Here is a 27899-nt window from a genome sequence, read left to right as displayed (position 1 = left end):
TGATTTTGAACACGTATTAAATGTAGGCCTATATTATACGTTTGTCAATGTTTAAGTAGCAAATAAAACTTGTAAAATCTGTAATATTCTGTAGCTAATCAATCAGGAACATTAGGTAAGCCCATCACCTAAATGGAGAGGTTACATGGCGTAGTCTACTTCACTTCTGCACTAACCCCTGTCATCCGATGACAAATATGGCTTATCGGCTCGCAGGTAGGCTATATCTCATATCGTAGTTAGTAGAAGTAGGCCTAGTAGTTTCTGGGTTTGTTTGATAGCGTTAACCTTTAGGCCTACTGTTTTTTCTTCTGACCTAGTCGGAGAACAGGGAGCTTTCCCACTCCAGGGCCGAAGTTATCCGTAACTTCGGGGCTAACTCCCTAACACTCTATCTGAAAGTGGTTAGCAAATGAACGAGGATTTTGGTTTTATCTGCGGATTTATTTTTGCATTATTTTGAATATGACTAGCTCCAGTCTGCCCCCCCCCCGAAAGGTGTAATGCCCGTCCGTGAATTTGTGTCTGCCGCCGGGTCTGGAAACAACACACACACACTCACCGAGGGAGAGCAAGTGGACGGAATGGGGGTGGAGTTTACTTTAGAGATAATACAGTTTTCAGGCTGAACCTGTAAAGTCTACTCAGGCCTTGAAGGTAACCACTCCGCTGTCTTGCCGCCCCCGGCACTAGCTTTCTGTCCCCACCACACCCTCTCTTGGGGTTGGAATGGCTTGAAAAGCCTACCGCCTCCCCTCCCGGACGTCGCCCAGTGGACTTCAGCCTGAGAGATACTTCGCAACGGTTTTGTTATGCTTAGGAATTTATTAGACAAATGGTGTATGGTGGTGTCCTCAACATGTCTACGGGTCCAATACTCTACAGTATTCTGATATATATGGTGAGTTTATGCGGTTGGTACTAACGAGTTCGTATTAAAATTGTCAATGTTTAGCTTGTTTTAAATTAATGGTTTATCACAGAACTGTAGGCTACCCGTCGGCTACGTTGGCCGTTTTATTTGTCCGCTCAGTACACTTTGGGAAAGTACTGGGCATTTTTTTTTTATCCTGTTACGGTTGTGGCCGTTATTTAGATATTGTCAGCTTTGTAGGAATTGTCCGCTTGTCCACTTTAATCTTAAACTGCGTTTTCCCTACAAAGTTTGGACACACTGGAAAGTAGCCTACCTACCTCCAGTTGGAGAGTGGCCAGGTCTGGCCTGCTGATGTTTCAGATGGACTGGAATGTAACACTGGACTGTTATAATGCTTTTCTGACGGGCTACTCAACCACTTACGTGCCAACGGGTGACGCTATTCTGATGAATATAGGGTCTGGGCACTCATCGTTCGCAGTGCTCAGTCCGAGGGGCGGGATAATCAGTTGTCTTTCAAATTCCCTCTGCACGCAATAGGACAGCGGCGCTATGAGTCCCATGCGTTTCCCACCAGCAGAGCTAGTTGGCTAGTTCAAACGTTTGCCAACTTAATAAAAGCTTAACTCGTGTCAAACTGTTCGCCAACAGCAACATCTTATTTGTTTTCAAGTAGCAGGGAATTCAAGCCAAACCGTTGCAACTCTGCCATCAATCATTATGTTAAGCCCACCTAACGACTCTATACACAATTGCATTGGCCTGATTGAGTTTCGATTTCTGGAGTTCACAAGCCAACGGAGAGTTGCTAGACTAGCCCTGACAGCAAATGTAATTTTCTGCCGCTAGGGGCGCGTCTAGATTTCTAGGCTAGTTATGATGAGCAACAGTGCAAGTCGTTGAAGCACTCTTAGAGATACAAAAGGATGCAGGGTATCTGTTCCAGAATGTATATGAATGTGTTTTGAACTATTTTGGTTGGTGCGTGAAGCCTTTTTCCTCATGAAATCTTGGTGAATGGTCAACTATGGGTTTGTGTGTGTGTGTGTGTGTGTGTGTGAGAGAGAGATAGAGTCCAAATGGTAAAACTAGAGCATTATTATTGCATGGTTGTATCATCATTCTTTTACATGTTGATGCTTAGTCAGTAAAGGCCAGGCTCAAAGTAGCTCCATACTTCATCGGTAGACTTCCGAGGGCCTTGACATTTAAAACGAGACATGGAGAACTTTGAAAAAGCACTGGTAGTTTATTTACAAGACGATTTATACAGACAGTACCTTAAGGAATTTTACCGTTCGACGCCATCTTGAATTTAGTCACGATAAGTCGAGCGACGAGTACGAACGAACAGGTATGATAAGGGATCAGATTCCAAAAATAATTCAGTGGAAATGCATGGATTCAGTTGCTTCCAGTAGCAGCAACTGGAATCCATGCATTTTTACGGAATTATTTTTGGAATGAAGTATGGAGCTACTTTGAGCCTCGTAAATGGTGTAAAACAGTGATTTATTTGCATGGCTAGGCCGATGCCCGAGGCACCACAACGAAACACTGCGTTGGTAGCATTGGCTAACTAGCGCCAGATTTCTGAGTGCAGGGGACAAGCCGAGGTGAGCTATGAGACATACGTTCACACTCGGTATCATTGTGAAATACTATCAAAGCATGTCAGATGACATCATTCATTCTAGATGACATGTAGCAGCTAAGTCTATGCTCAGCTTGGGTCTTAGTGTGACAATGAACTGAATGTAGCATGATGGGAAGAATAAGACACTGTTAAAATATTCTCCTAAAAAGTTATCCAATTTACAGAACTCTCTCTCTATCTCTCTCTCTCTCTCATACACACACACACACACACACACACACACACACATGCGCAGGCATGCAAGCAGACAAGCTGTAGACTTGTAGACAAAAAGATAATCTGAAAAATATTGTAAGAGATTACCTGCCCCCACACTCAACCACGTCAGACAGACACAGAAGATATTAGTTTGATTTTTACAGTGAATGACAGATGCTCATAACCACACAAACCTCCTGCATGCATACTTTCTCTCTCTCTCTCTCTCTCCCCCCCCCCCCACCCTCTCTCTCTCTCACACACGCACACACACAAACCAATTTAAACAATAGACTGCAGTGTTCCAGGTTTCTCTGTGTTTTACTGTGCATGGTGAACCTTATCTGTCCATGTCTCTAATGCTTGTTCTGGCTCCACACCTAATGCTACAGAACAAATTAGAGTCCAGTTGCTTTAGAGCAACTGCTTTAAAGTCCAGATGCTTAAGTTTAAGAGGCTTGTGCCCAGAGTTTAGGGGTGAGGGTATAGGGAGTTAAGCAAAGTGAGGCAAAGCAACCTTTATGTAGTGCACAGAGGGAATTCAATGTGCTTCATATAAAAAAAAAAAACAATAATTATAAAAAATAAAAGCCTCAAAGGGACAATAGCTTTAAAATATAGCTTAAAATCAGTTTGGGTGAACCTAGACAAACCTGAACCCAACATGAACTAAATTTAAAATAGCTCTACAGGTCCATCTGGGAAGGATCTCATTGACTCCGGTTTCACATTGTATGACTTAGATGTGTAAGCAGCAGTGAAATTAAACTTAGATTGGTACATTAAACTCTGTAAATTAGACTAAACCAAATTATCTCAGAAGTGCAACACATCATTTTTGTAAGTAAAGGTTATAAACGCAGTTGTTTACTGAATTCCAAATAAAATACACGTCCATATCTGTCGCCATCAGCACAGCCACTGGTTGTGTCGAATACACACAATTGAGATTGGATCCTGGGTTTTTGGTAATTCGGGACTGGACATCAAAGTGATCCTTTCCAGGCTGACCTGCAGAGCACATTCAGATTTAAGTAAAGTGTAGTTAAGTAATAGACAGCTTAAGTAAAGCTACTTGAGACAAAGGTTGTCGGCATGCTCAGTCCTAAAAAGTCTTTGTCTTCACTGGTCTTGCCAGACCAGCTCTTTGGAGTCAAAATTATGAGTTAAAAGTAATAAATAGATATAAAAGTCTCCAGACCAAGACACTTCAATTAAAGATAATCTGTCTGTAAAGGACTCCTTCAGTCGATAAAGACTTAGGTAGCCGCCATTCTGTCAGAAGATAAAGTTAATTTTGATGAATGACAAAAGGCTGTGAGAAAGTGTACCTTGCTTTTTAACAGATGACAGACAGCTAATAAGGAGAGGCCTTAAGGACAAGCAGAGTATGTCACTCTGTCTCCTATCATGTGTGTGTTAATACCGGTGTGTCCTACCAGAAAGAGAGAGAGAGAGTGTGTGTGGGTGTGTGTGTGTGTGTGTGTATGCATGCATGCTTTGCACATCTGGGCACAAAAGAAAATAAAAGAGAGATGAAAGTCTCCAGACCAAGGCACACAGGTAATCAGTCCACACGTCCAGTCAGTAAAGACTTTCATTTAAGGAGTGCCTTTGACTTAGCCTGGCCTTGGCCTGTCTACGTACTTCCGGTCGATTTCTTTTCCCTACAGTACTCCGTCTGGAATAGGTTGATTCACGCTCGTTTACTTCGGCAGTTGGGCAGCCGACCAACCAGCGAACAGTGGGCGTCCCTGAGAGCGATTACGTACCCAGGCATGGTGTTTCAATTACTACGTCCCCGCCCCTGAAGCAGATCGCTTGGAAAACATCAACGTAGGGAGCGAAAATGACTTATACTTATGAAATCTTTGAGCAAATGTAAATAATAGTTTAGCCTATTAACAGGAGTGTCATGAACGAAGTCACAGTGGAGTAGGATGTTATATGTCAGCTAAACTTTAGTCATAGATTTTGTCACTAAAGGCTACGAACGTACCCGAGTCAAACTGTAGTTTAGTAGGCTACATGGTCGGGTCAAAATCGCTATTTTTCAAACACTAAGAAGGCTCGACATAACTTGAAACTTTGATCGAAGCATCATCAGTGTCTCTACATATGAACTCGAGCATTAAGAACATTGTTCGTGTACACATAGTTTACTAAAAAGAAAGATTTTGGACAACTCACTCCTTGCAAGATGGCAGCGAGCAGAAAAAACAAGTGAGTTGTTCAAAACCTCTCTTTTAGTAAACTCTGTGTACACCAACAATGTTCTCAATGCTCGAGTTCATGTGTAGAGACACTGATGATACTTCGATCAAAGTTTCATGTTGTGTCGAGCCTTCATAGTATTTGAAAAATAGCGATTTTGACGCGATTGTATCAAAAAAGTAGTAGCCCTATAGGAATCCCATTCAAAAGGTCATTTCACCCGAAAACGACAATGCATACAAGCTTAAAAGTGGCGCTTTGGACGTACTTATGCATTTAAATGAAAGTTTGACTTGGGTACATTCACAAAACACTATATGATGCATTTTGGCGAGAGTTACGCAGATGAAACGTGTGATTGTTTGCTGATAAGATGCACCCGTGCTTGTTATGGGCGTGCTGCAGAGAAACTTCTCTGTATGACGAAACGCCGGTTGTTAGTGATTGGTTCAAAGCGGTTCAAAGGAACTCCAATGATTTTAAACCTCAAAACTCTGCCCTCCCACCCGGAAATAAACGAACGCCTATAGATCTAGGCCAGACTCTCTGCGAAGTCAGAGAGTCTGGTTTCCAGGCTACCTTTGACTTTGTCAGTGTCATGAAAGAATGGCCTGAATAGAAAGGTACATACTTCAGAGACAAAAGAAGTTTTTATAGGGGCTCCCATAGTAGCTGATTTCATTGAGTAGATTAAGCCTGTATTATTTTCATTCAACCAACATTAAAGGCATGCCGTCAGTTTCCATTCCCTCTGTTTGGCTTTAGGATTTGTATTTATTAACCAGTGTCTGTGTGTGTAGTGAAAGAAGAATTTGGATATGCTAATGGTTGTTGTGAGAGTATGTTTTGTGTGAGAGTATGGAGGTAGAAAATGTTGAAGTTTTTTAAGCTTTTTAACATGACAGACAGCTAAAGGAAATGCCTTATAAGGACAGGCGGTGTATGTCGCTCTGTCCTAACGTGTGAGTGTGTGTGTGTGTTCATTCTAGGGATATAATGGTATGAAAATGTAACCTCATGGTTATAGTGACCAAAATTATTTTTGCTTATATTTACCAAAAATATAGGCAAAACCTTGTCAAAAGAGCAACTTTTTAACCAGGGACACTGGAACTTATTTTCACCTGGGGGAAAAAATTGTTACTGAGTAGATGTGATGCCTTTATTCTGGTGCATTTTAATGTGGCCTATTGCTACTGGAGAAGGGCATATTTTCGGTCACAATCATAGGCCTACATCCTGACTGCACAAGCAAACCTGGCTGAGCTGAGCATTCTTAATACATAGCATAACGTTTGTGTGTTGTCCCGTTCACTTCTTCCTTGGTCATGTTTAATTGACTATGTGCTTACATCTTAACTTACCCTACCATGACATGAAGTTTGCTATTTCTGTTATTTGGATCCAATGAGTGAGACCCAGTAAGTGTTCAAAATAAAACTTTAGGCTATTGTATTCTCTTGATAACGTGAGTGGAATGGATTTAATGTGGATGCGCACATAAAAAGACGCAGAGTGGCTACATGATACAGCGCACGTTTTGCGGTGAAAATGTTCCGCCTTTTAAAAGCAGCTGTAGCCTAATCCGAATCGCAGTTAAATCCATCAATTAGACAACAGAATCAGTAGAGTACCAGTTTTGTTTCATTGTACCAGGACTATGTGAAAAGCAGGCTCGGATGAAGCTGGGAAGGATTAAACACACAGTTTCCACACCGTGGTAATTAACCGTGATAATTCTGATATTTGAAATGAAAACGGTGATTGTTATCGTCAACATTTACCGTGGTGTACCGTTTCACCGGTATTCGCTACATCCCTAGTTCATACCAGTGTGTCCTACCAGCATGTGTGTGTGTCTGTGTGTGTATGTGTATGTATGCTTTGCACCAGTGTGTGCATGAATGTTTTTATGCAAGCATCAGGAGCTGTGCCCTGTGTGAATGTGTTAATTGGAAAACCTGTGACTGAGAAATTCAATGTCACATTTCCCTCCCTACAGTATGTTATCTGCTGATAGGTCTGAGCTAAGAGCAGTTACACCCTGATAAATGAGTGGCTCCTCTGACTCAGTGATCTGTGTTGTAAATGTATAGTCTAATACTGTGCTGTTAAAGCTGTCATGAGTTGTTCAAATCGTTGCTAGATGCACTCACATTAAGTCATATGATATAACATCACTCTCTTGCTGGTCCTCCTCCTTTCTCTACCTCTGTCTCAACCTCTCTCACTCTCTCTCAACCCCCCCCCCCCCCACTATCTCTCTCTCTCTCTCAAATTCAAATTCAAAATGCTTTATTACATGCATTTATTCAAAATGCATGACAAATAAGACAATCGTGTTGCCAAAGCAGTCATACAAAGTATGGAGGGAAAATGGAATAAGACACAGAAAAACTAGGTGTCTATGTGTAGACATATACATAGGTGTACACTATATCACAGTATAACAGTAACAACACAGAAACATAATATGTGTATATATATATATATATACACATATTATGTTTCTGAGGATATATATACATACACACATATATATATGTACAGATAACGTGAGTGGAATGGATTTAATGTGGACGTGCACACTGTGTGTTTAACTATGTGTTTAATCCTTCCCAGCTTCATCCGAGCCTGCTTTTGACATAGGCCTGGTACAATGAAACAAAACTGGTACTCTACTGATTCTGTTGTCTTATCTCTCTCTCTCTCTCAGGTCCTGATCCAGTGTGCACAATGCTGTGTTCCCTCCACTATCCAGGCGCAGGTGCCAGTTGAGGTGAAGGCAGGTTATGTCGTCTCTAAAGGTACATCTCAAACACCCTAACCTGCTCTCACAGCCCTCAAGCACAGCTGAATACTATGGATCCATTGTTTGAAACTGATACTATTTTCAGATCTGTGTCTGTTTAGTTCAGTGAGAGTTTGTGAATGGACATTCTCACATGTATGTACTGTATGTGTGTCTGTGTGTGTGTGTGTGTGTGTATTTTTGTGGGCAGTCAATGTTGGTGACTGCGGCGCGAGGAGATTTTACTTTTCCGTCTGTGACCCTGACTTCGCCGTCTTGCCGGACGGGACCATTGTGACGGCACGGGTCACTCGGATCACCTCGGAGGGCAAGTCCTTCTGTGTGTGGGCCCAAGACCAGAGGCACCACCGCTGGAAAGTAGATGTCACTCTCACTCACACTGAGCAGGTATGAGAGCCGTGGGAGGTGATACATTTACTGTAACATGGTGCACTAATGAGAAATACTTACATTTCTATCCAAAGCAGTGTTTTCTTTATAACATTATAAAGATTTCCCCCCATTTTTTACGTGTGCTCCAAGGCTGGATTTTGTCAATACCAAACATCAGGCTCATCACAATGGGAGCAAAGGAATTGGAACATTAACATTAAAACCATCTTAATAAACATTAAATTAATGCATAATGACAAAAAAATGTAAAAAAGCTGTGGTTCAAGAAAAAAAGCTTCTGAAAATCAAGCTCATCTTCATCTTCATTACAATTTTTTAGTCCATCTGGTGCACTTCTCAGATCTGAATTGAAATTCTACATCATCTAATCACTTGTGTACATCATAAAATAAAAAACAGCCAATGCTTTAACACTAGATAGACATATAGATAGATAGATAGATAGATAGATTGATTGGGGGCTTGAAGAGACATGACTCAGTGGAGCTATATGGCTTGTCTGCTTGGCCAGACCGCCGTGAGGGAAAGTGGGAGGTATGGCAGGAATGCTGTTCCTAAAGACTTTACCTAAACACACACAGATAAGGGCCAACGCCCATTGGGGGCGGCATTCTCGTCAATGGATTTGACGCTCAAGAGATAGAACAAGTTTTAAACTTTGGTGTTAACAGTGGACGTTGGCCTTAAGACTGAGGTGTGGGGCTCCAATCTGTAGAAACTGTTGCAGTCCCTTTTTGCCTGTAGGCACAACACCAAGCGCTTAGCTCACTAAAGCACATGTGTAACACATTTATAGATCTGCCACTGATTAACTTCCCTGGGCTCAGCCTATGGAGAGATTGCTGATGTTGACTAACTCTAGACACCAAGACCATATGCCATAGGCACTATATGCAAGTGTGTGTCAAACACGCAGGGGAGCTTATGTTTTGTTAGAAGCAGTGACACGATTTGTGTGTGTGTATGTATGAACTTCAGAGTTTGTGTGTGTGTGTATTTGTGTGTGTGTGTGTGTGTGTGTGTGTACACATGTGTATGCTCATGTTTGCATGTGGTTGTTTGCCTGCATGTTTTTGCATCTATTTGTGTTTATGCATGTCTCCCTTTGTATGTCCGCACACACACCCACACATGTGTGTTGTGTTATTGTCTGTACCCCCACATATTTATGTGTGTGTGTGTGTGTGTGTGTGTGTGCTTATGTGTATGTGTGTGTGTGTGTGTGTGTGTAGCCTCACGTGCCCCAGCAGAAGACTGGCGTTCTGCGGCGCTTCAGGAGACGCTGGAGTCCTCCTCCTATCTACTTACAGGAGAACGCTCCGCCTCCCTACCCTAAGGACCTGGAACAGGTGAGAGACCAACACAGCCAGCCTTACCACAGACGCTTACAGTAACAACCTGGAGCAATAGCACTGCTGGATTTGTCTACTTGTGTTGTGTGGTTGTCTGTGGTTGTTTGAGATTTGTATTTGTCACTCAAGTGTCACTCAGTGTTAGCAACAGTTGGCTAACTTTGCTGGGGTCAGTGGTTTAGCCCTCCTGACACATCAGTGCACTTTAGGTCATTCTGTGAACAGTGTCTTCCAGAGCACATGTGAAAGTGAATGTGCAACACTCCTAGCTGAGTCAGAGACTCTCTCTCTCTCTCTCTCTCTCTCTCTTGCTCTCTTTCTTACTCACCCACTTCCCTCTCTCTCAATCTCTCATTCAAATGGTGCTATACAATGGCCTGACACTGACACTAACATCTTTTTAAAAATAATAATAAAATACTCTAATGAACACATTTCTAAACTTCCCCATCTCTCTCTCCCTCTGTTTTTCTCTCTCTCTCAGATTGGGTCAGATTCCAGTCAGAACCAGACAGTGTACTACACCATCAGCGGACCGGGCGTGACCACTCACCCGAAGGACGTCTTCTCGTGCGATGAGCGCAGCGGCTTGTTGAGGGTCCACCGACCACTGGACCGTGAGGAGTTCCCTGTGGTTGTCGTGAGTATTGCGTCCCATCTCCAGATTCTGATTCTGCTGCTAAGACTGGATGCCTCTACCCCCCACCCACCCCTTCTCTCACTCAAATGAATCTCTAAGCTAACTCTCCAGCTAAATATGCAAGTTGTGTTGTGCAGTGTGCGTGTGTGTGTGTGTGTGCACATGCAGGAGAGAGAAAGAGACTCTTTTTTTATCTATTCACACACACGCGCGCACACACCACCCCACTGCGTTGAATGTGTTGTGTCTTTATTTTACTGTAAGAGTTGTATCATGTTTTGTTAACTCTATTTCAAACGTGTGTGTGTGTGTGTGTGTGCATGTGCATGTGTGTGTTTGTGCGTGCGTGTGTGTGTGTGTGTCCACATGTGTGTGTTTGTGCGTGTGTGCTTCTGTGTTTTGGGTTTTTGTGAATAAAGTGCTGTCACTGCTAGGAGTGCCCTGCATGTTTTCTGTTCACTGCTTCCATACCTGAATCAAATCAGTGTGCTGACGCACACACACACAAAATGAGATACGGATGGGAAATACATTCCCATTGATTGAACATCTGCCATGTGGAAATTCTCAATTCTGTCATCTTCAACAAATGGAGCATAGCATGAGTTCAGGCAGGCCACCGCTTTTCACTCACTTTTTTATTGCTGGACATCATTCAGGGCGCCCTTTGTAAGCTGCTGTAGCCTGCCTAGTCTTGCCATTTTCTCTGCAAGCCTTTTTGCAACCCACCTCCACCCCATACATCTGACTTATCAGTGTCTAGTGCTGCCATTGATGTGTGATTCTTGAATTTCCCCTTGGGGATCAAATGAATGTGTGTGTGTGTGTGTGTGTGTGTGTGTGTGTGTGTGTGTGTGTGTGTGTGTGTGTGTCCTGACTGAATTGCTAATTGAAGTTATCACTAAAGCACATTAGACAACATATAGTATATTTGTAATTATCTGAGCAACACCCCAGCATTCAGCATCCCCACTGTTTCAAACAGGAAAAGCTGAAAGCTGAAAAAAGTTCAGAGTTTGTTAACACCATAGTTCATGTGATATTGTATAGTGGCATTGTCAGAGCTATTGTATAATAGCATCTCATTCTCCCATAGTTTACAGCTCGAGTCTTCAACGTATTTACCCGCAAGGAGACAGATCTCCCCCTGCCCATCACAGTTCACATCGAGGACGTCAACGACAACGCACCAGAATTTGTTGGGTCCCTACTCTACAGTGTAGAAGAACACAGTAAAATCGGTGAGACCTTGTTCAAGGCAACACATAGCACAAAATTAAATAAATATTTTCATGCACACCCACACATATGCAAGAGAACTCGAAATCTCGAGTATTCAAGCACAATCATGTTTCCATATATAATCCCGTGTGTGTGTGTGTGTGTGTTTTCAGGTACTGTGGTTGGCCAAATAAATGCCACTGATAATGATGAGCCCAATACGTCTCATACCAAGATCAGATACATCCTGTTGTCCAGCACGGATCTGTTCTCCATACACTCCTTCACCGGAATCATCTCTATCAAATCAGCTTCTCTGGACAGAGAGGTACACACGCACTCTTACACACTCTCGCTCTTTCTCTCTCTCACACACACACACACACACACACACACACACACACACACACACACACACACACACACACACACACACACACACACACACATACACACACAAACAGTTTTGTCTGTACACAAGCTAAAATCAAACACATAATATAATCATGATTCTGAATTCTTTTGTGTCTGCCACGGGGGGAAAAACTCTGGCCACATAGTGCACAGAAGTTTAGAAGAGCACTTACAGTAATGTAGTCACCACAGTGAGCACAAAGCCCAACCCAAAACCAAGTGAGCGTAAGAATAGAAAAAGAATGTCAAATAATCTGGAGAGAAAACTCAAAGAATATTCCAGAGCTGGCCCTTATTGTACAAATGCACAAAATTCTGTGACATGGAAAGCAAGTCATGAATCTTGAATAAGCACACACATTTGTCTGTTTGAAAAGATGTTTTCCAGAAGCTGATTGATGAATATGTGTGTGCTTACACTCCCAGTCCTGTTGTTCCTCTGTCCCAGACTCAGGAGAAACACCTGGTCACCGTGGAGATCCGAGACATGGGTGGAGCATCCAACGGTCTGTCAAACACAGCGACTGCTACCATCTCACTGACCGACATTAACGACAACGCCCCTACTTTTTCTGAGACAAAGGTAAGTAGATACACCTCATAAACGTCAAAATACACCTACAAGAAAAATAGAGATGCTCTCATGCCTAGTATCACAACCTTACTTAAAAATCAAACCATATGAAATGTAAAAAAAAAAAAAACATTCTGTGGTTGAAAGTGGTTTGTTTCCTGGACATGGAAGAATGCTGGTCCTAGACCATATAGGAGAATTAGAGTGAAGATCTTTAACCCTAGGACTAGGCTTAATAAGTGTCAAGGAAACCCTTAAATTGAGTGAAAGCTGGCATTTTGAGTTATAATTACTTCTGAGGGCATTCATGTCAAAACAGTTCAGATTACAGGAACAGTACATTGGATTGATTCCATTTTGGTGTGTGGTAACACATTCCAGTTGTGTTTATTGCAGCATTGTGTCATATCTTGATTTGTGTGCATTTCTCAGTGAAGTTTTGGTTGGCAGCACAAACAGCAGTTCTGAACTAGAAAATGTAATTCCAGGGAATTACCATTGCATGTAAATGTAAAAACTGTTGTGTATAACATTACTTACAGTATGATTATTCAGATTACATACATGTAGACTTACAGTATTTTTGAAAACCACTTACTTGGTTAGATGTTAGCTTAGAGTATATGACAGTTAGTACAAATAAATTGTCAATTCAATATTGATCAACAATTCTTTGTTTTAATACAGTACTGCAGAAACAGCAGAATGATACTCAGAACACACTAATGAACACTTAACAACCAATGCAAGCTTGAAGTCAAAAAAGTTGTTGAAACCAATTTTAAAGTTAACCAATAATGATAAGGGAGAAACCAGATGTCTGAATTTGCATTCTTACAGAACTTGATGATGCCAATCATATTATCCTAAGACAGATCTATTTATCAGTTTTAATTCTGAACTGGCAGCAACAGCTAGAGGCCTCAGTTAATGATAATAGGTCAAATTTGATGGTGATATATACTGAAGAATAAAAGAGTCAGCCCTTCAGATGATCCGTTTTAGACAGAACTTAGGTTAGAATCTTAATGTTCACACAGCACAGCTCAGGTCTAAAAACAGAGGACTAACAGCACAGCTAAGTTTCACAGATGTTACAGCACAGGTATGATTCAAAGGTATGAATGGTTGACAAATATGATTCACAAGTATACAAGTTCAATATAGTTAGTATAGTCCTCACACAACAATATAGTTCTCAGAATGTCTTAGTGTAGATCTTGGATAAGTCTCAGTATGGTTAAATGGTATGTGCACAGATATGTTGAGATATGGTCACATGTTTGTAAGAATGTATGTTAGTAGGTATGTTTCTAGCAACATTGTCAGAGATTGGTTGACAGGTGTGCACAGACAGGCACACACAAAATGTCATACACGGCCATCACCACTGGTCTGGTCTGGAACCTAAAAGACAAAAGCAAACAAGTTTAACAGTTATACCAAAACAATACAAGGAATGTCTGCAATTGTACAATTGTTTAATACAACTCATTTATTTAAGTGAAGTTGTTACATTACATTAGGCTGACACATTTTTAACCTAATGACTAACATGGTAAACAGTTTAAGCTTTTTAAACAATTATCTCAACAATTCTAGGACAATTAAAAAAAAAGGTAGAGTAGGCCTACAATACAATTGTTGCACCATCAAGCTACTGGTAGTTAAATACTAGCCTATAATATTAAATTGCAAACAAAGCAGAATTCTGTGTTTTATTGTTTTCAGTTTTAGTAAAGGGTCTGTTGTTGCTGTTGATAATCATATGAGTAAGGACGGATCATTCTGATACTAAGTATCTTGATAACCAACTGCTATAACTTAAACAGCTTGCTAGGTCTGTCAGCCACATTTTTTCCTACAGATTTACAATGTACTACAACTGGAAAGTTTGATTCACGTGCCAGGCTACACTTTAATTTATAGACTAGAACAATGCAGAAATGAGTAGGCCAAGTAAACATTGTAGCCCATGTTGACAACACAAACATTATAGCTCAACTTCTGTTATGTGTTTTAACAAGACTTTAGTCGTATTGTCCATTTCCTAGCAGTAGCCTATTCATGGCTTTCATACGGTCCCTTTCCACAGGAGTATTAATAAAGCACCAATGCATTCATAATCTAGGTGCTTGATTGTCTGTTGAAAGGGACCTGATGAAACCCATCAATAGACGAACTATAGTATACCGTGATAGTGTTTACTTAGGCTACGTAAGAATCAGGAGTGTAGAATGAAACGTAGCCTGGCCTATTTGATACACAAACAAGCGGTGTACAACGTTAAACATTTGTTAAAATAAAAACAGGAGCATATATTTGTTAACTTTAACTAAAATGAGAACGGTAGAAGCTATAACGTTATGACCATCAACAAGTAACGTTAGCTAACGTTATTCATGCCATGAATGAAACCCATGATGGGTTTCATCAGGTCCCTTCACACAGCCTAGCCCTAGGCTATAATCAAGCACCACGAAGTCTGCATTCATAATCTATTCTAGGTGCTTGATTCTATACACCTGTGGAAAGTGACCTGATGTTGAATAGAACCAGAGCCTAGTATCTGTAAGCCTACTTCTCTGGTTTACGTTAACGTTCTAGTTAAAACGCTCCTGGTAGGTAGGCCTAATGAACAAATGTATCTTAGTGCATTACGTTTGATTGTCGTTAGCTATCGAAACCTACAGCTAATCGGTCACTGTAAAGTTGACGACATATTAACGTTGGTTAACAGTGGGTTTCCTTACATAATACATATCAACGTAGCAAGGTGCTAACGTCAACTATTTCACTAACGCTAACGTTACCTAACGTTATAACGTTAGTTTAGTTATTTGTGACCCATCATTTAGCAGTTATGCTAACTATGCTAACCATGTTACTTAGCTAACCTAGCTAATCATTTTAGCAGTTATGCTAACTAGCATGCTAACTATGCTAACCATATGACTTAGCTAACTTAGCTAATCATTTTTAGTAGTTATGCTAACTATTCTAACTAGCATGCTAACCATGCTAACCATGCTACTTAGCTAACTTAGCTAATCATTTTTAGCAGTTTTGTTAAAAATGCTAACAATGTTAGCAATGCTAACATGCTAACTAGCTACAGTGGGTAGGAGTCATAGTTGATGACAAGTAACAGTTACAATGGCTGAACAGTTAAAAAGTTCAGTAGTTTAAAGGGTTAAATTGTTTAACAGTGAAATATTGTAGTGCAGACTTTTATTTTGAAACAGTTTTTTGACAGAGGAAGCAGTTGAACAGGATGTGTAGTCTTAATAGGGCCAGTTTGTATGCTTAAAGCCTGAGACTGGCAGTTGATCCAGGTGGCCGGAACACCTGCCATAGGATTCTAATTGCTTAACGGCTCTATTGTGATGTCATCAGCCAATGTTAAGTCTATGGGGAAATTTTGAGTACCGGTAGTTTTTAATTAATAGTTTAAAAAGTATAAAATTACAAAGATGAAAAATACATTGCCCGGGTGTCTAAAGTTTGAATGAAGTTTCTACGTTAAGCGGTTGAAGCTGCATTAATTGCGTTAGAAGAAGAAGAAGAAGAAGCCTAGGAAGAACAGTACAGTGCATTTTCATGCACTGTAATAAGAAGAACAGCGATAATAGACCATTGCATTTACATGCAATGCAATAAGAAGAACAGCGATAATAGTCCATTGCATTTACATGCAAAGCAATAATATTAAGAAGAACAGCGATAATAGTCCATTGCATTTACATGCAATGCAATAATATTATTGTGTGTTCAACAAAGAGTCGAGATAGAAACTCCCTCATGGAGATTTAGGAAGTGAACCCTAGACATCTTTCTTACTGTGCCATCCATTTCAATTTGCTAATTTGGACCACCTGCAGGCATAATCAACCGTCAGCCGATAGACTTTCAGAGTCAGTGATTTACACTGCACTGGCTACTGGGTTCGCTGCAAAATTTTACTTGCCACAGCATCCTGCGGGTCAAGTTTAACAAACAGCAGCGTCAAACCATCCTTGTGTGTGTGGTGCAGGCCATTGGACATAATTGGTTTCAGAAGGCAACACTGTCATTGTTGTGTTGTATTTGAAAGAGCCATTTAGCAGATAAGCTAAGAAGCTTTTTCAATGAGGAGATACAATTAAACAATTAGAAAATACAATTGGTTTCAGAGTAGACATTTATCTGACAACACTATCTATCTGACTCTCACATCTCTGTGTGCGCTGTGTGTGTCTGATAGTACAAGGCCCGAGTTGAGGAGAACAAAGCGAACATACTGGTTCTGCGGATCCCGGTGGAGGACAAGGACCTGAAGGGAACACCCAACTGGAAAGTAGTCTTAAAGATCGTCAAAGGAAATGAAAAAGGATATTTCAGGGTGGACACAGACCCTAAAACCAATGAGGGCCTGCTCTACGTCATCAAAGTGAGACATGCACATACACACACTCACATGCACACGCATGCACACACACACACACATACACACACAAATACACACACATACACACACACACACACAAAAGTTACTACTGAATTACAGTTTCTGGTTTGATGGAAATTCTGATTTGGGGTCTGGTTCAGTGTTGACCTGCGCAGTTAAAAGCCCTGTTCAGCTGTGACTGTCTGCCTATCTCTAATGTACTGTCTGTACTCTTAATCACCGTTTGCGTTTCTGACTTAGCTGGCTACAGCTAACGAATGTACAGCTCTGTTATGGCTTCAGAACACCCGTTATTAATAGGTCCTCTCTCATCTCGGACGTGCATGCTGAAATGAGCTCACCTCTCACACCCTGCTCTCACACACACAGACGCAGACACACCCTGCCCTCACACACACAGATGCACAGACACACCCTGCTCTCACACACACAGATGCACAGACACACCCTGCTCTCACTGCTGTGCTCAGGATGCCATAGCATTGCAGCTCGTTCATCAAAAGTGAAATTCACTATCTTCAATACATGCCGGTGACGCTTTGGGTTCCTGTTGATTTGTTCATGAATTGTTTTGGCAATGTTCACCACTTCCATTTTTACATCATATAAAATATTTAAGTCATATAAAATCTCTCTCTCATATAATCTCTCTCTCTCTCTATCACCCCCCCCCCCCCCCCCCCCCCCCCCCCCAATGTCTCTCTTCTGCCCCCCTCTCTCTTAGCCTCTGGATCATGAGGAAGGAGGTCACCTTATGCTGGAGATTGTGGCCGAGAACGAGGCTCCTCTGGTGGGCAGTGGTGCCTGGATGCAGGTCCCTGTGGAGCTGACGGTGGGGGACGAGGACGAGGGGCCTGTGTTCTCGCCGCCCCTCCTCCGTCTCAGAGTCCAGGAGAACATCCCCAACGGCACACTCATCGGCACCTACACGGCCGTAGATCCAGAGACTAGGAACAGCAATGGCATCACGTAAGGATGTGTGTCTGTCTGTGTGTGTGTGTGTGTGTGTGTGTGAGAGAGAGAGCGAGAGAAAGAGGAAGAGCAAGAGAAAGATGGAGAGAGAAAGAGTGTGTAGGATATGTGTGAGTAAAGATTGTGTGTGTGTGTGTTTGTGTGTGTGTTTGAGGGGAGAGAGTATCAATCATTGTGGAATATTCATGATCATGATATTCGTATCATGATATTCTATCTTCTATTTAAGCAATAAGCCCCAAGAAGCCGTAGGTTACAGTGATTTTAAAACAGCTAAGGGGCTTTGTCAGTACCTAAAACCCCCCTTAGCTTTTCTAAAAATCACTGGAACCTACAGACTCGAGTTGCTTATTGCTTTTCTAAAACGGATACCACATATACCAGGCAAGATTTCACAGAATAAAGGAATGGCAATGAGAAATGTAACGATTTATTCATAGATAATCATTCTTCTGCCAAGCAATGTCGAGATGCAAAATCACTTATGAACACAAATCACTTAATTGTGAACATTTTCAACCATATGCTTTTTTATAGGTCAAGATCACTAACTACTGGTGTGATTTAATTTCCCTGTCCAATCAGATACTATGAAGACACCGATCCCGCCTCATGGATAAGTGTGGATGAGAACACAGGAGGGCTGAAGACCACAAACACGATCGACCGAGAGTCTAAATTTGTCTCCAACGGCATGTACAACATCACGGTGCGAGCTGTGGACACAAGTGAGTAAGGAATGTGTTAGGGCTGCAGCTATCGATTCTTTTTGTAATCGATTAATCTAGCACTTTATTGATCGATTAATCGGATATTTTTTTTTTTTTTGCATTTTTAAACAACCAAAACAAATAATGCATAATGAAAATGACATTGCTGTAAAATGATCAAGCAATTAGCACAGAGGTATTTATTCTAACTCCCAACATAGGGCTCCAAAACTAAGCCCATTTATTGCAATTTACCCATTTAGTGTTTATAAGTGCCAGTGCCAACAATTAAATAATGTTCAAAATGCTCTCTGTAAAATTGCAACCTCTTGTGCATGACTTTTCATGCTGTTTCCTGACATCAAAGTAAATATCTGTTTTATGTAGATTTCTACACCTGCAGCATTTGGCATTAGGCTACTAACAAATAATTTTACCATTACTAAAAAATAGCCTACCATTAGGCTACTAACAAATAATTTTACCATTAGGCTACTAAAAAAAAAATTCTGGAGTGAGCCTATTTGCTATGGTAACCTAGCAACCTGTGTGTGTACGTGTGAGGGAAGATGAGGGTACATGCATGTGTATAAGAAGGGGTTCTTTTTTAGTCATAGGCTACTGTCTTGCAATTGAACGTGAATAAGTTTACTACTTAAAAGCATCAAAGCTAAACATTATATCACGACATCACTACAAATACAGTATGTGATTAAAATCAGCCAACATCAATGTAGGCTATAGGCTACGTACAGTAGATAGATAGATAGGCTAGATCAGTGGTCCCCAAACTTTTTCTTCCGAGGGCCAGCTTACTATGCCTGGTTGTAAGAGAGGGCCAGAGACTCAGAGTTTATCAGTAACCATAAATAGCTTAGTGCTGTGAACAACAGCAGTCTACCTTAGTTGAATATTCCATTACATTTAATCTATAGGCTATTGCAATTTAATACCATTGTTAGCTGTGTTTATATTGCCGTCATGCCATATCGGTGTAAAATGTAACTCAAATTAAATAATACTAATAAAAAGACTTTTGCATTCCCAAAAGTATTAGCAGGTAGTCCCAAAAGTATATTTAATTAAAAATGTGTGAACTCTGAATTTTATGAAGTGCTGAAGTGGTCTGAAATGACCACCATTTTAACTTTCACTCACCTGAACTTGTGAACATTGTATGAACATTTGAACCAATAAAAATAATTATCCCAGAAAGTCCCAGAAAAATGACTTGAATATAAGTTAGTTAGTTATTAACAATTCATTGATAAACTTTTAGAATACTTTGAGCACTGATGCAGTCAGCATAGGCCTCTTACATTGTTTGCAGATAGGCCTACACTTCATTCCGTTTTTGATGGCAAACGCGAAACAGCGCCAAAACAACCACCAGTGGACAAAAGGAGTATTACATGTGTACTGTTAAGACTCGCCATAGAGAATGAATGGGGGAAATTGCGGAGGTTATAGTTTGACGATGTCGTAGGCCTACTCCCGTGCAGGCCGGTTGCTATATACCACGGACATGTTTTGGGGGGCCACCCAAAATGAGGTGGCGGGCCGTAGTTTGGGGACCACTGGGCTAGATAAATTGATAGATAGCCTACTTTATTGACGCTTGGTGAAACAGCATGGAGTGGATGTTTTCGGTTCAGATGCTTGTTCTTTTCCTTTTTGAGTATGTAATGATCCCAAAACTTTATTTGAAAACTTTTTCTGCAACTCTCTTACACATTCTCTGACATTTATGGACATCTTGACTCCGCAATCGCGCCAGCTAATAATAATTCAGATGTATCACGATTTACGCGCTAGTGGTGTGCTTCCTGAACAACGGTCCGTGTGGAACAATCAGATCCCTGCGCGTATAGTGCGCGTCATAGGAATTTAAGGAGGCTTCGAGGCAGGGTTTTTGCTTCAAGTAATTTTTGTAATCGAGTTATTCGAGTAACTTGATGAATCGTTTCAGCCCTAGAATGTGTGTAAAAGGGTCAGCCCCTTGTAAAACTGTCAGAGCACAAACAAAGGGGACTGTGTCTTTTCTTTCCAGAATCTGTCAGGTGTTTAAGAGGTGTGGTGTGGTTGTCGCTGTAAAACAATTTCATTTGTTTGTGGAGAAATACATTCAGTAGGCTTTTCTCCTTAATCACCCTTAATCTATGCACATTTCTACTTTAAAAACTACTTAATTATAGAAGGGCTTTAAGGTCAAAAGTAAGACATTTATAAGGGGTGAAATGAAAGGGTTTTGTTTCAAAGTGATAAGAGTAAAGGGACTCCCTGTTCTTTACGTGCCATGCGCTCTCCCTCAGTTAAAAAACAAGGCATTGGGACAGTGCTGATTGTGATTGACGATGTGAACGACAACAACCCGAAGATCACCACCCCGGACCAGATTCTATGTGAGAAGGAGGGTGAGCTCGGGTCCATTACACTTCACGCTGAGGATGCTGATGCCAGACCATACGGGGAGCCCTTCACATTTGAACTAGGAGAGGAGGCAGATGGCAAGTGGAAACTGAAGGATGCCAAAGGTAAGCTGCAGGTTACCATGGAAGCAAAGTTTTGATTTAGGCCCTTTTGACAAACTGGCAAACAGATGAGAAGCTTTGACATTGTGACTTCTACATTCGGTCACATATTTTTTGTTGTCCAACAATGACATTACATTTCATATGATTTGGAACAATCTACACAGGGCATACAACTCAATTCCATTCACATTCCAAAAGCATTTCATTTGTGAAGCGTAAAAATCGTTTTTGAATGTGTGCAGTGCTCTCACATCTGGTGTCGCCAGTTTCATTGATTGTAATTGAAACTAATTCATGCAAACTAATTCACTCCGCAAACACAATGCTTCATTTGTGTGCCCAGTGTATGTCACCAGCTAGGCAGGGCCATAATCTTAACAAGTGTATGTCACCAGCTAGGCAGGGCCATAATCTCAACAAGTGTATGTCACCAGCTAGGCAGGGCCATAATCTCAACAAGTGTATGTCACCAGCTAGGCAGGGCCATAATCTCAAGAAGTGTATTATATGCAAATGCTGAGAGATGCGACAGCCAATCCAAGTGAAGACAACATGACGTACGTTGCTTGAAACTTACCTCAAAAAAATTATCTAAGATGGTGGAGCAGCTCATAGATGGTGGCATTTCTATATAAAACAAATATGTTCAGGGTTTGTAGAAATTAGCGAGAAAGAAGCACTATGACAAAAAATATTTCGGGCGTGATGTACAATCTATCTAGCCTGGCAAGCCAAACTCAGTGAATAGAGGTCAGTATAATCTGGTCAGTAGAGGACCGTTTTGAATCGTTTAATAGCATGGTGACAGGTGTAGACATATTGTTTACTTTGAACGTTCACTGTGTGCTGTTTGTGTTTCACTAATTCACCGATTGGGTTAAATGCAGAGATCAAATTTCCCTCACGGGATCAAAAAAGTATATATACTATACTATACTAATCACATTGATCAGGGATTCCTGACTTTACTTCCTACTTTGCCTAAACTTTACAAACAGACAAAAAACACCATTGGTAGTCAGGAAACAATCAATGTGAGCCTACCTTTGCTGTAAATAAATGTACACATTCTTCCCACTGCAATTTTTGATGTTTGCAGGCGTTGCTACTACCTTTTACTACAACCTCTTTCGGTTTCGAATCTATAACGTCATCTCCTCTTGTCGCTGATTGGGCAGGTAGTCTGCTGACCTAAGGGAAGCATTAGTGAACTGTGTTCCAGACTAGTACAGACTAGTATCTCCCTAAAAGGAGAGTAGGTAGGCGTGGCCAGGCTACGATCTATCTGCCATCTATCTGCACAGTCTTGTTTATAAGCTAGGAACACCCAGTCAGCAGCAAGTTGCTGGTTGTCTTTGTCTCCTGTGACTGCAGGGAAATAGAGTATATATTGTGCCAACATGGGACCTTGTTGCCCTCCATATAAAAACAGTTGGCCATGAGATAATCCACCATCCTCACCAGATGACACAGTCTTTTGGACTGAGATCGTGACCATGATGGATAGAAAGACAGATTGTAAATAATCAATCACTCTCCTCTTTCTTTCTTTCTTTATTTCTCTCGCTCTCTCTTTCTCTGTTTCCCTCTCTCTGCATTCTCAGGCACTTCAGTGGTGCTTCAGCAGGCCGTGGCTCTGCCTTTAGGCCTCTACAACGTCCCTGTGGTGGTCAGAGACCTGCAGGGCATAGGGGAGGTCCAGATGGTCAACGTGAGAGTGTGTGAGTGTGTGACAGACACGCCGGGAGAGGAGGTGTGTGCAGCGCAGAAGCGGTCAGCTGTTTTGGGGAGCTGGGGAGTGCTGGCCATGCTGTTGGCCCTGCTACTGCTGCTGCTGCTTGGTGAGTGACCCTCGCAGGAGACATGTACTCAAGCTCACACATACACACACACACACACATACACACACACATACACACCACTCAAACACACACACATAAACACACACACACACACACACCCCACTCAAACACACACACACACACACACACACACACACACACACACACACACACACACACACACACACACCACTCAAACAGACATACACCACCAAAACACACACACACACGAACACAGAAATGCATTGCACACACAAGCACACACACACACACACACATGAACACAGAAATGCAAATCTTTAAAGCAAACATTCGCCTCACATTATAAATACTTTTGTCATAATATGACATTTTGGATACATCATGTACACACTGCTCAAAACCTAAAGCTATTCTGTCTTTTATAGGCATTATATATGTATTTCCATAGAAGAGTGAAAGTTATAGTATCTACAGAGAGAAGTTGAAATATACAGTAAAAATGCAAGCAATATTGAAACCAAAAATAGTGATTTCCCCCAAATAATTTGCTGTTGCGAATACAGTATTTTACAGCCAGCAAGAAAAAAACAAAGCAAAATACAATGACCACCAGATGTAAATGGAGTTTTGAAAAAGCTGATTTTGCCTAAGACGGAAATGACTGACTACTATCAAATTACTTTGCTTCTTCCAAAGAAAAGTGTGTGTGAGTGTGTGTCTGTGTGTCTGTGTATGGGGGCGGGGTAGGTCTATAGAAAAATGTATTGAGCTAATTGGTAACTTGGGGAGAAACAAAAATAGAGTAAAAAAGATACGTTTTACATAAAGTCGACTTTTTGTAGAACATTACTGTAAGCTAAAGTCCGATTACTGCAATTTTCCTTTCAAAGTATAGCATTGGTTCTGAACATTTCAACCGGAAATTGAGATTGAAAGGGTCCATACCAGGGCTTGAAAACAAAATTATTTTTCAAACGTTCCGTTCCGAACGGTTCAGGTAGGCCTATGTTTAACGTTTTTGTTCTTGCATGCGTTCCGCCACCAACATATCGGTCCTGAACCGGTTCGGAACGCAAAATATTGTTCGTTCTTAAACTTCCGCCAGTGTTTGGCGGGCCTATCAAGTCTATTTTTGTGGACTTTACCTTAGAATAGACGTACTCATTATTTCCCCTTGATTTAGCCTATACCGTAGCTATGCCCAAAAATAATAAATCACAGGCGGCATCCAAAAACATTCAGATGGGCTATCCATCCCATAGCCTACAGACTTACTCTAGGCCTAACCTATGCCTATAAATAATTTCTTATCAAAAATATTTCTGGATACGTGCTAAACTCCTTACCTGGTTGTAGCCTAAGTTTTATCCATATGGAGATCTTCAAAGGCTTGCGCTATAATGCCAACCCTGTTTATAAACGAACCTGTCTGTTGCTGACAAGGCCTATCTCAAATTTCCTGTTTAACTCTTCTACATAGAATAGGCTATAATTGCGTAAACATTTCAAATCCCGACTTTAAAACTACAAGGCGTGGACAGGCAAAATAGGCTATTACGCATAGGCTACAAACGATATGCTTTTGTGAAATTTTATAAAATATATAGAGAACGGAAAAAAACGTTATTAACCGGTTTTGTGGATTTCAGAATAACGGTTCTGTTCCGGAACAGTTGAAGACCATTTTGTTTTCGTTTCCGCTCCTCGTAAAATTCCGTTCGTTTTCGTTTTTCGTTTTCGTTCCTTGAATCGGTTCGGAGCCCTGGTCCATACCTATACTAAGCCAATGATTGGATGGCGTAATGAGTGTTTACACATGTGAAGAGAGAGAGTGAAGCACTGTTGATTTAGTGTGGCATTTTGATGGGTTGTGTTTGAAAAATGAAATCAAGTTACTTCCTGTTAGATTTTTGTGTGTTAAGTAGAAAATTGCGTGTGGTGTTTTGCAAAATGTTTTTTAGTAAATTGAAAACTGATTCAAACACTGAGAATTAGTGTATGGTTTTGCAGATTTGGTGTGGGGTTATGATGTTTGGAAGACATGTTTAGAAAATTGTGTGACAAGCAAAGATTTATATCACAAGCAGTTGAAAAAAACTGTAAATGATCAGTCTGATTGTTCCATGTTGTAGTCCTGCTCTTCGTCTTCATCTGTTCCACTAAGAGGGAGAAGCTGTACATCGATGATGGTAGCGGAGGCATGCTGCTAAAGTCTAACATAGAAGCCCCAGGAGAGGAAGTGGTGAGAGAACTCACACACTTACACACACACACACACACACACATGCACTTACACATGCACAAACACACACACACACACACACACACACACACATGCACAAACACACACACACACACAAACACACACACACGTGCACTCACACACACACATTCTTGGTTTTAAAGAATCTGGAAGGTGTAGGTGTAGGTACTGACAGGTGATTGGTGTTAAAGAATCTGTAATCATAATTTGGGTCTAGCACCAAAATGTGGGAAAGCGCATCCTTTAAAACAATTAACATTTTCTGTTTTGTCATATCACTTCTTCACTATCTTCTATCTGATGACTGTTAACTGTGCTGTTGTTGTTTACACATTCAACAGAAGACAGACCCATTTCTGCTGGTTTGCCCCAGTCCCGTGGAGGCGGTGGACAGCCAGTTAAAGGGGCAGGGGGTCGGCCTGGGCGGGGGAATAGGCGGAGGTATGGGTGGGGGTCTGGGCGGGGGTATGGGTGGGGGTCTGGATCAGCAGCACATGTACCAGGAGAACGCTTTCCAGACCTCCAACCGGGAGTTTGTGACCGAGGGACATACCAACATCTACACCTCTGGACAATATGGCCAGGGTTTCTATGGGGATGCAGGCTTCGTCAACTACTCTGGGGCGCTTGATATGTGGAGGAGCAACGAGCTTTACCTGGACAAGGTGAGCAAAACTTTCACATGCTGCACGTTGCAGTCTCCAGTAACAATTTTGTACAGTTAATACAAATACTCATCCCATACTCATTTAAAAGGGAAATCCGATGTGAACATTCATTGGGGAGCAATAAAACACTAATCCGATGCTTTCTAAACTAGCATGTTTTTAGCTGATGCTAATCATGCTAAGCATGTCCAAAATCCATTTTACACCGGATTTTTCCTTTAAAACAGACTGTGATAAAGTTGATAAGAGGTTGACTGACTGATGTCACAAGTTTGATGAAGTCGACAATAACAGTGTCTTTCTTTGCTCTCTATGATGCCTGAGAGGGCAAAACTGACCTTTCAATTCTCTAATGGACACAGTTTTGACTTGGCAAGATTCTATCTTCTCTGACTGGGTCAATTCTAATTATCCTATTTAAAAGTGTTCATTATTGTTTTTGCAAATAGGTCCCCTTTCACGTAAATAAATATACAAAAATGAATCATGGACAATGACACTGGGTCAATGGGCAAAAAAGTCCTAAATAAATGCCCTGTTTTGTTGATTGTCTTTGTTGATGTTTGTCTTTGTTGTTGATGTTGTCCGGCAGAAACTGGTCTACTTCTATGAGGAGGCGGACGGGCGGTATGCTGATGATCTGCTGAAGGATTATGGGTATGAGGGGGAGGGCTCGTCGGTGGGGTCGCTGGACTGCTTGAGCCAGATGGGCATCGAGGAGGACTCCCTGGACTTCTTGGACACGCTGGGTCCTAAGTTCCGCCTTCTGGCACACGCCTGCACACGCACGGCCGACGACGAGGAGGAAGAGTGAGGAGAGAGGGTGTCGGAGGAAGGGAGCAGAGGGAATGAGTTGGAGGAAGGGAACGAGGGAGTGCATGATGATGAGAAACAGATGAGGCGTCTGTTTTCACGGAAAACGACTGCGGAGGTCAGAGAGGAGTGATGTCACCGCGAGAGAGATATCGGGACGCTTTCTAACCAACATGCTGACACACACTGGATTCAACAGGCTGCCTCCTCAAACTACTTGCTTGTGTGTGTGTGTGTGTGTGTGTGTGTGTATCTGTATCTGTAAGTGTGAGTCAATGAACAAGAGGATAGAGAGAAAGAGTAAGAGAGCATAAAGTTGTTTTGAGTGTACCTTTTACTGTTTCTTTTTTTTCCCCATGTGAATGATATTATGTGACTTACTGACTTTAATGACTCTTTATTAGTGCTTTCTCCAGAGAAGTGAAGGAATAAATCATGATCAAATAATTGTCACTCAGTCCCAAGATGATCATCTACTCAAACATTCAAAGCTATTCAAAATAGCTTGTGTGTGTGAGTGAGTGTGTCTGTGTGTTTGTGTGTGTGTCTGTGTCTGTGTGTTTGAGGGTGTGTCATGCAACTCTTCTCTATTTGTATTAGATACATGAACACCATCTGTGCATGTGTGTGTGACTACTATGTGTCTGTGTGTATGTGTAATCTGTGTAGGCGTGTGTGTGTGTGTGCGCGCATATCTGTGTGTTTCCTCATAAGAGTAAGTCTGCTTGAGAACACCATGGGAGTGTGTACTGTGGGAAGGGGGAGTTTCCTGTTCGAGACGTGCGAGTACATTTAGCTCTCATTGGTGTTACAGTCATGAACTTTGACCCCAAGAATCCCACCTTCTTCGTTAGATTGAACTTTAACTTTAGCTGCGAAGCCTGCAGTTTTATGTGGGGGAGAATGTGGTGTGATTTGGCTGCATTGGTGTGTGCTTTTTCCTTGCCTTTTTATACAATAATACTTTCACACTGGTAAAGCAGTCAATATATGTAGTTTTTTTTCATGCTGGACTTTCAAATAAAAAAGACAACTTGGTTGATTTCGAGCCTTTGTATTATTTTAGTAATCAGAGACACTAGCTGCATTTATGAAAACTTCTCACTATGTGTAGTGAGACTCAGCATGCTTGCGAGGGAGTCATTTCTTAAATAAAAACTTTGATGTTATAGAAATGTTATTTATTGACCAATAGATTGATACATAGATTGATATATTAATAATATATAGATATAGATAGATAGATACTTTATTGATCCCCAGGGGAAATTCAAGGTCTCAGCAGCATACAGACAACACAAACACATTCTTTAAAGG

General features: G+C 41.3%; 1 protein-coding gene across 1 annotated transcript; it reads left to right on the top strand.

Moving 5' to 3' along the window:
- The first annotated feature begins 595 nt into the window (after positions 1-595).
- Positions 596-27624, top strand: LOC121677663 (desmocollin-2-like). Its single transcript, XM_042056558.1, has 16 exons — positions 596-901; positions 7663-7753; positions 7949-8145; positions 9384-9500; positions 9988-10143; positions 11240-11384; positions 11538-11692; positions 12227-12361; positions 16596-16781; positions 17524-17768; positions 18357-18499; positions 20794-21015; positions 22620-22856; positions 24971-25080; positions 25443-25766; positions 26362-27624. The coding sequence occupies exons 1-16, from the start codon at positions 836-838 to the stop codon at positions 26581-26583; spliced, it is 2751 nt and encodes a 916-aa protein (XP_041912492.1). The 5' UTR covers positions 596-835; the 3' UTR covers positions 26584-27624.
- Positions 27625-27899: the final 275 nt, after the last annotated feature.

The sequence above is a fragment of the Alosa sapidissima genome, chromosome 12 (assembly GCF_018492685.1).
Source record: "Alosa sapidissima isolate fAloSap1 chromosome 12, fAloSap1.pri, whole genome shotgun sequence".
Lineage (NCBI taxonomy): Eukaryota > Metazoa > Chordata > Actinopteri > Clupeiformes > Clupeidae > Alosa > Alosa sapidissima.
This window is presented reverse-complemented; position numbering and strand designations above follow the sequence as displayed.